The sequence below is a fragment of the Protobothrops mucrosquamatus genome, unplaced genomic scaffold (assembly GCF_001527695.2).
Source record: "Protobothrops mucrosquamatus isolate PMUCROS unplaced genomic scaffold, P.Mucros_1.0 scaffold337, whole genome shotgun sequence".
Classification (NCBI taxonomy): domain Eukaryota; kingdom Metazoa; phylum Chordata; class Lepidosauria; order Squamata; family Viperidae; genus Protobothrops; species Protobothrops mucrosquamatus.
This window is the reverse complement of record NW_015386675.1, coordinates 55,598-65,516: the sequence shown is the minus strand read 5'-3', so window position 1 is coordinate 65,516 and position 9,919 is coordinate 55,598. Positions and strand designations below refer to the sequence as shown.

Sequence of the window (9,919 nt, the reverse complement as noted above, 5' to 3'; positions counted from 1 at the left end):
AATGAGTTTTGCCTCATTTTATGGCCTTTCTTGTCAGTTATTAAGTGAATCATTGCAATTGTTAAGTTAGTAACATGATTGCTAAGTAAATCTGGCTTCTTCATTGACTTTGCTTGTCAAAGAGTTGCAAAAGATGAACATATGACCAAGGACACCGCAACTGTCATAAATACATGCCAGTTGCCAAGCATCCAAATTTTGATTACTTGGCCATGGGGATGCTGCAATGGTTGTAGGTGTGAAAAACATCCAGGTATAAATAATACATAAATATTTGGTGTATAAAGAAACAGCTCATTTTTATTTTTGCATTACTAAACCTTCAGATATGAAAATTTACTTAACTCTTTGACATTTCTAATATAAAATAATTGTGAAATGTTGCAGGTATAGGTTTTGGATGATTGATTCTGATCAATGTTGTGTCTATATGCTCTATGTTCCATACTTATTTCATCTCCCAAACTTTTCCTTGAAAAATATGGTTCTTCCCAACTCTTTCTTTTTAGTATGTAGTTCGGCAAGATAATAGTGAGAGTGATGTTCTTTTCTTCCAGTTAATTGTGATTGTGATTGAATTCCTATTCTCGTGTACACTCACTGTTTTCCATTTCTCCAGATGAAGCCCATGCTGGATGCAGTGACAATCAGTCACAACCAGAGCCTTGGACAAGTTGTGACAGAGTTCATTCTGCTAGGATTTCCTCGGGTCCAGTTGTTAGAAATTTTCCTTTTTGCAATCATTTCTATTATTTTCATTCTCACCCTCTTGGGCAATCTGATTATCATCAGTGTTATAGTAACTGATGCTCATCTTCATACACCCATGTACTTTTTTCTGGGAAATCTTTCCGTTCTGGAAATATTCTTCACCTCAGCCATTGTGCCCAAGATGTTAACTAACTTGCTGGCTAAGAAGAAGACTATCTCATTTTCAGCTTGCATTGCTCAGTGTCACTTCTATTTCTTCCTGGGCTCCACTGAGTTGCTTCTTCTGAGTGTGATGTCCATTGACCGCTATGTTGCTATCTGCAACCCACTGCGTTATCCCATCATAATGAACAGTCATATCTGCATCTCTCTGGTGGTTGGTTGTTGGATGGGCGGCTTTTTGCATATCCTGTGGCCAACAGTAGTGATATCCCAGCTCCCTTTCTGTGGCCCAAATGTAATCAATCACTTCTTTTGTGACAGTACCCCACTCCTGAAGCTTTCTTGCTCTGACACACAGCTCATTGAACTTGTCGATGTGCTTCTTGCTTCCTTTATGCTTGTGGGCACTCTACTTCTCATCATTGTATCTTACGTCTACATTATCTCCACTGTACTTAGGATCCCATCAGCCACCGGGAGGCGCAAGTCCTTTTCTACTTGTGCCTCACACATCACTGTGGTGACAATCTATTATGGCAGCTCCATTTTTATGTATGCTCAGCCAGCCCAGAGCTCCTCTCTGGAGTTCAACAAAGTGGTGGCCATTCTGACAGCTGTGGTGACACCACTTCTAAATCCCCTTATTTACAGCCTGAGAAATGAAAAAGTCCGGGAAGCCCTGAAAGAAATGGTGAAGAGGAAGCATGCTTCCCAGAGAAGAAGAGAATTTTTGACATGATTTCCTTTTCTTCCATGCAAACACTTGGCAAACCCACCTTAATCAGTAAGAGGTTTGTCATGGATCCTGTGAATTAGCTGTTGTATGTGGAAGAGACCTGATCCCCATGATGAACCGGACACTGTGTTAATGCTTGGGCTTTGTTTTCATCTACTGATGAAGCCAATGAATATCACAGCCAGATTACTGTAATATTTGAAGCCTAAGCTGATAGTTCAAGAAAACTATTTTTATTAAATCATAACAAACCTGTATTAAAGAATAAAATAAGTTCAGTTGCTGGAAAACAAAGTGACAATAAAACAGTTAAATTTAAATTAATCAATTAGCCTTCTGAATTTCTTTTCATTTTTAACTTGTAAATTTTAACCTTGTTTGAATTTTGTTTTTACCTGTGCTTTTAGACATGTTTTATATTTTATTATGTTGTTTGTAAACCTTCCAGAGTCACTTAGGTGAGTTGGGCAGTGTTGAAAATAAATAAATAAATAAATAAATAAAATATTTTTATCTAAAAAACAATGGAGAATTTTAAAAAATAAAGAAAAAAAGTTTGTTTTCCCCTGTCTGTTATAGGCTATTGTGTGGAAGGTAGTCTTTGGACTTTTCTTTCTTACAGATTTGCTTTTCATTTGTTTGCATTGTTGATAACTTTTTAATAAAAGTCTAAGTTGTTTTTAAAAAGGACTCATACGTTTGAACAGCATCTGAGTAATTCCTCTGAAGCAAAACTCCATTTGGGAAGAACACTTATCATTTTGCACAGTGTTACAACAAAGCTACAAAGACAGATCAATGAAACTGGGCTCAAACAAATTCTCTTCAGTGTAATTCAGAACAATGACTCTTTTTTCACTGTAAACACTAGTCTTGTCATGGCTCTAGTAAAGCCAGAGAAGGACCCTGAGGAAGTTTTCTTAACCTTAATGCTCCAGTTTTTCTTAATTTCTCAATGACTTTTGGCAGGGCTTTTTTTCTCATAGAATGCCCAGAACGGAGTTCCGGCACCTTTTTTGGATGGAACCTTGTAGGGTAGGCAAGGCGGGCTGTATGACATATGTGAGTTCCGGCTCCTTTTTTTTTTTTTTTTTTTTACAAAAAAAGCACTGACTTTTGGTAACATTAATCATAATATCCTTCTGAACCAACTGCTATATAGTAATTGGGAGTGGAAGCCACAGTGTTGCAGTGGTTCTCTTCCTGAGATTAATTGCTGGTGATAGGGGAGGAGCTTTCCTCCAAAGTCCCTGGTTTATAGGGTAGCACAGGGCTCAAAATTCTTGCCCTCCTGTTTAACATTTACATGAAGTTATCTAATGACATGGAGTCAGGTATCATCAATATGTGGGTGATATTCAGTGGTCTTTCACAACCCCTGGTAGAGCAAATGATACTGTCAAGATCTATTCAGTGCCTGAAAGCTAATGGGGTTTGGATAGAGAAAAACAAGCACTCATTTCAGACAAAACTGAGTGACTGGGTTCATGATCCTTCCAGTGTTGAAGTTTTTCTGTCTTTAGTTCTGAATGAGTTAACTTCCTCAGATAGAATTTGTACACAATTTGAGGGTCTTCCTGAGTCACAACTCCTACTTAAGAATAGATGGTAAATGTGGCCAAGAAAACCTTTTCATAGATTCATCTGAAGTGCTAATTGGACCCTTTTCTGGATGGATCTGTGATTCCCTTCTCATGGCCACCCAAGCCTTAGTCACCTCATGTGTGGTCAGTTGCAGTGTGCTCTCTATGGGGATGCCCTTAAAGACCACTTGAAAGCTCCAGCTGGTCCAGAATGCAGTGCCTCAAGCAGTTGTAGGAATGTCTTGGTACACCCATGAAACATTTATGCTACACAAGCTGCCAATGGGCAATTCAAATTGCTGGTTGTGACCTATAACTCCCTTCATGTTATAGGATACATGACTCATTATCTGAAAGACAATTGTTCTCCCATTGTTTTTGACCTTTCCATAAGATGTGATGATTAAGAAACTTTATAAATTCCTCCTAAACAGGAAGATGGAAGAACAAGTAAAAGAAACAATGATAGTGTGGGCAAAAATTTCTGGATACTCTATAAATTTAGAAGACTGGCAAAAGCTTTGGGATAGAAATATTAAACTTACCAAAGCAGTTTCATACAAAGAAAATTTATATAAAATGTTTCATAGATGGCATATGACACCAGTTAGATAAGCAAAAATGTTTAAAAATGTATCGAATAATTGCTGGAAATGTGAACAAAAACCAGGTACTTATTATCATGTCTGGTGGGTATGTCCTAGCCCAAAGAAATTTTGGTTTAAGATTGATATATGGCAGGAAAAGATAACTAAAATAAAGATAGAATTTAAGCCAGAACTGTTTTTGTTAGGAATATTAGAACTTAATTATGGAAAAGAGAGCGAATATTTAATATTACATGTACTTACAGCTGCGAGAATAGCATTTGCCCAATTCTGAAAAAATGAAAACCTACCACCTGACCAGATTATAATCACGAAAATCTTAGAATGTGCAGAAATGGATAGATTAACCCTAGAGATTAAAGAGAAAGAAGACTCAGTTTATTTTAAAACATGGGAAAAATTTTATCAATGGTTAGCAATATGATCTAGTGAGAAAGGATTGTGAAATTTAATAGGATGAACTATATTTACTGATTAACTATTACTTTCATGATTATTGTTATTCTTAGTGACTATAACTGTTTAGCATTATATTAATTATTGTTACTTAATATTTGTATCTGGACGACAGTCTGCTTGCTAAAGCGTAAAAGTATTGTTGGGGGTAACCCCACTACTGTACCTACCCTCACCCCAACCCTATTCCTGAACCCTATCCAATACCTATACCGATCTTATCCCTTCCCTATCCTTATAAAACCTAATAAAATATTTTTTTTAAAAAAAAGATGTGATACAATGGGCTCCCTTCATATTGTATCTATAAACAATGAAATCTGAACAGGCCTAGGAAATATGCCTTTTTTGTTGTGGCATCTGTCTTCTAGACTAGAGCAGCATCTCCCTGGAAATTTGAACAACTGAACCCTGTCATATAAGTCTTGAAAACTACCTTTTTCCCAAGTCCCAGAATAAGGCTATTCACCTGGACTGTATTATGCACAATTTTTTTTATGATTTATATCTCTTCCCCTTGTGATGTTCATCTTTTTTGCTTGATTTAATGTACCATAACTGGGTTTTTAATTTGTATGCCACCCAGAATTGTTTATGACTTCAGCAGCCTTATAGATCAAAATTATCTAAGTAAATATATCAGGAACAATAATATCTGACTAATAGAAATACAGATAATCCTTGTTTAGCAACAACAATTGGGACCAGCAACTCAATCATTAGGTGAAGTGATTGTTAAGTGTAACCGCAACTGTACATATAATCTTACTTCAGCTTTGCTTTATAGCTTTACAAAGGTCATAAATGTGATGATTGACTGTAAAGTTACTTTTTCATCACCATCGTAACTGCAAACAATTGCTAAATGAAGCAGACATCTGTACCACCACCTTGAAATCCAAATATCATTTCATGGAGAAAGCAGGCCCATATGGAACAGACTGGACCTCAGATTTGATTCAGTGTAAGTCAGATAAAAACAAATGAGAGGATTGTTACCCACAGTTCTACAGTCTGTGGACCATGTGAATTATATTGAAGAAGACTCTTAAGTGAAAATCAGACAGAAGGCTAAGAGTAATTAATCTTCTCTAGTGTCCCTTTCCATTCTGCCATTCAATCTAACAGCCTCTGTTTTTTTGTTTCACTCAAATATACCCACAAGATAATATTAAATATATCTTTCCCATGATATATATTTCATTTGGCTTTGAATCTGGACCTTCCCTAAGATTTTGATTCTGGAAATGGGCTCTTGAATGTGCTATTATCTATTATTAAATAGCAGCAGAATAGTAGTATCTTGCCTACAGCATTATATTGATATATCTGTACCATTGCCCATGCTGAGATAGTCACTTCCTAGAAGCCAGGTTAACTTGCTAAATAAGTCTACATTGCTATAATTCTCCTATAATGAATAAACATTGCTATAATTCATTGGAGAACACATGGAATTATTGGTTAAACATACTCTAGTGTAGTTCAACATCAATTACTTTAATCAAGACCCTAGAGTTTTCTGGGCCTCATTCTGGAAAAAGTTTAGTTCAATTGTTAGAAATTCAGAGAGGACTACATGGATCAACACTTGGCCAGATCAAGTACTTAATCTGCAATTACAGTTTTATTTTAATAGAAAAACTTTTTAATTAGGCCCAAAGGATTTTTATATATTCTTAATTGGTCTCTAATGTCCCATTTTAAAATAAATTTAGAAGACACAACTCAGAGGATTAACTTTTGAAATATTGGCCAATAGAGAGTGTTGTCACTATTTTGATACTTAATTTAGATGTCACAAATCTACCCTTTAATTAGGCTGGTCCTACTATTAAACGGATTGATATTTTACATGATTTGACTCAAAGCATGTGCAAATTTGACTGTCATGGTTCCGATAGATGAAACCAATTAAAAGAACTTCAAGGCAAAGATTTCTTCCTCAGGAAACAAAGTATCGGCACTTCCATAGTTGAACCCAAGACTAAAGTTCCCTCCCCCCTGATACAAAGTAACAAGTTGCAATTTCCACCCCAGAAAGGCTGTCATAAATCACATACACCAATTATTCTAAAGCGGGAGGCTCTCCTCCCAACTTTTCAACCCGCCAAAACTTTATCTAACATTGACCTTGATTCTCACCCAGCTGCAATTGTTATGGCTAACTGAAAATGCTCAAGCATTTCCCCTCTTCAACCCCTTCTACATCTGAGAATCCCCAACATCAGAAAAAACCACAAGGAAAGCAAAAGATAAAATGGCTACAGTTTCTCAATTGTCGCAGCACTGTGATCAAACCAAGAGGTCAAAAATACTGTTTACAGTGAACAGTTTCCTTTTGCAGCCAAAAACAGATACCCTCATGTACCAGAAAGAAACTGTCAGGGATGTCTTGTTGTAAAAAGGACCCCAATTTGAAAAAAAGTGGAGTGCCTTCAATACTTCCTTTAATTATTCCCTGTGTATAGCAATGCTGCTAGTTACAAGTAGCAAAAATGATAATTAAAATAACCCAAGGATGATCTTTCCAAGCTAAGATTACTCAGACATCACTCTCAATTTTTTCCCATTTGCATAATCAGTAAAACCATGGCAGATGTGATAGTGTCTTAGCCATGTACACTGTTTATTTATTTATTTATTTATTAAATTTATATACCGCCCTATCTCCCTTGTGGGACTCAGGGCGGTGAACAGGCGATACTAAAAACCACGGTAATAAATAGTTTGTTTTAAAATCGAATTAAATAACGGGCCTGTTCTAAAAACACACCCGTAAAAAAACCCCCACTGAAACATAATCAAGCTACGCCAGGCCGGCCGCACGGAATAGATGGGCCTTCAGGGCTCGGCGAAAAAGGCAGGAATTGACACTAATGAGTCAATGATTTATTTGTTTCCTGATTTTTCCCCCCTAACCAACAGGTATCTGGAAGTAGTTTTGATCATCTTCTTGCATGATTGTTTATTCCCCAGTTTTTCCAAAATGGGATTAGCTGGACTAGTAGTATATTTGCTTCAGGGCAGAAACTTCTCAGAGAATAACTCCACCTTTTGAATCTAGCTTGGGTTTCTTTGAGTTTGAGCTTGCTCTCCTCTTGTTTTCATCTCTACTCATGAAGTTGCTTATAATAAATGCAGAAGGATATCCTGAGCTCTTCCCCTCATTTGCCAACCTTTTGGTTCACGCCAGGCAGAAACCTTTTTGAGCCTTCAGATGCTGACCCCTTCACCACCCCAGATTGGACTTGAACTTAGTCAGCATGACTCTCAGGAGATCAGTGTAGTCCATTGAGCTGGATTTGCATTGCAACCCCAAAAAAACAGCTGGACCAAAACACTCCAATACATTGCTTTCCTAGACTTTAGAAGTATTATCTTTTGGGTATCTGAAGCAGCTGAGCTGACTTGATCCCAGCTTCACCTTTCAGTTGCATACAGAATCAAACAAAGAAGAGGCATATCAAAATTCATCTTTTTAACTAGTGAGAGTCCCAAGCTCCATGGTTTCAAAAACTACGCTGAACAAGGCAACTAAGGAATATGGGCAAAGAAATTAGTGAAAGACATTCTTTAGTTTCTTTCCTTTCCAGTTATTGGAGTGTACTTCAGAGATCAGAACTCTCTTTACAGGTTGCAAAGGAGAAGAGATTATTTCCATCCTATCCTCTGCCTCACTTTGATCCTGAAGCATTTTTTCTATTTTTCTATTCCCAAGTGAAATGGTACCTGTGCAAAAGGTGCCTCTCCTTAATATATAGGTGTGAATGTCACCTCTTGTAAATTTCTCCCTCTTTACTATAATAAGAAGCCTCCAAACTGTTGACCTTTGTTGCAGCAGGAGTCTTGATATTTCTGTTTTTACTTATTCCTTTTGCTGAACACAGAATGAAGCTAAACATTTATTAATGCTTGATATTCGTTTCCCCAATATTCTTGGAACTCCATGCCTCTATTTTTTTCTTGAATTCAGTGTTAAATTGAATTGAATTCTGTGAACAGCTTGCCTTTCTTTCATTGAACTGAATGATAGGCTAAATTCTCATGGGTTAATACTGCTTCTTATTTGATTCATTTGTATGTCAACTTTAAGTATTATTTCTATTGTATTCCCTCCCAATGGTCAGCTGTTATTATTTTATTGCCTTTATGTCATTATTTTCAAGCATTAGTCAAATATCTTTGGGTACTTTTAGGGGTTTCCTAAAGGTTGGAGGGATTTTTCTATCAACTTCAAAGCCCAGTCATAAAACATTTCTGTGAGTATGTTGTGGCACATACTATTTTGACTAAGTAAATATCAACTCTCAGTTAGTTTGATTCATTACTGGTGAGCTAATGTTTGTGTTTAGATAATTACATATTTAAGATATTGTTCCTTTTGATGTCATGCTAATCAATCCAAGTCCACAAAGATCATAAGAATAAACTATAGATGAAAGAAAAATTGCTGGTAACCTAACAACCTTGACTTCAGAGTAAGGGAAAAAGAAAGTTAAAAACAACTGTACCAGTATCTCTTTTCTAGACAGACAGTTACCACTTTACCAAAATGAGTAGTAGTGTGGCTTTATACGGGACAAATTACCCAGTGTCCCCCTGAACTTTTGTAAGAATGTTAAGGAGATAATTTATTTTTTGTTTTCATTTAGGCACAGTTTGCAAGCAAATAATAGTGGTCATAAGCAAGATTCAAGTCCACAAGTTTCTGCTTGCCTCAATACTATATATACTGCTCCCTCCCTCCCTTATCTAAGTCCTTATCATGAGACCTGGGAGTGGCTTCAGGAGATAGTATTTTCAGACCAAAATTGGGATTACCAGGTCAAGAATTTCCAAAAGAAAAATTATACTCATAAGATCATTGTGAGAAGACCTTCCAAGACAGAAATAATCCAACAAATGTCATTTTCTCTTCACAGATTTTGGGAGCAGTTGTCTTATTCTCATCTCCAGGGAGAAAGCCATTCATTACTCAGGCCTTGGTAAAGCCTTACCCTGGTCTTTGGGAGCGATTTCTGTTTCCCTTTCTCCTCATCCACAAAGATAATAACAATGCATATGGTGTGGAAAAATACAGAATTATTTGATTTCACTTTCCTTCACAGTATTGAAGCTCAAGGTCACCAATGATATTGGAGTTCAGAGTCCAATGAAAAGGATTAGCAGTAGCTTTAGAATAAAGAATAAAACACGATTTTGTCTCATGTCACTTCCTGTATTCTAAACAGTTATTCTTACTTCTTCAGGGCTTTTGCATTTTACTATTATCTCGGCCAAGCAATGATTGTTCTCCAGCCTTCATTTTATGGATGCACCAAACCCTCAGTGGGTTTTGCACAGTTTTGTGTGTAACCTGGATAGCAGATAAGTGAAGACAGTTGGTTGTTGAAAACGTTGCCTATGAATAAAGTTGCATTTCTGTTTCTTGCATGGTAGATGTAAGATTCAGAACAGAAAGTTGAGCAGAAGAGGTGTCTATACCTAAAATATGGAAGAACCAGCTAGGGGTGTTTTCTTTTTAATATTGCTCATACAGAAAGAAAGATCAACTTATTTGAGCTTCTTCTAACCCTGCTCTGATTTCAAACATCTACGTTAGAATTTTAAAAATCTTCTTTGAATTAACCTTGTCTACTCTACTCTACTCTACTCTACTC

At 36.6% G+C, this 9,919-nt stretch overlaps 1 protein-coding gene across 1 annotated transcript; it reads left to right on the top strand.

The window, feature by feature from the left end:
- Positions 1-619: 619 nt before the first annotated feature.
- Positions 620-1,612, top strand: LOC107286921 (olfactory receptor 6M1-like). The gene has a single exon (XM_015815364.1). The coding sequence runs from the start codon at positions 620-622 to the stop codon at positions 1,610-1,612; it is 993 nt and encodes a 330-aa protein (XP_015670850.1).
- Positions 1,613-9,919: the final 8,307 nt, after the last annotated feature.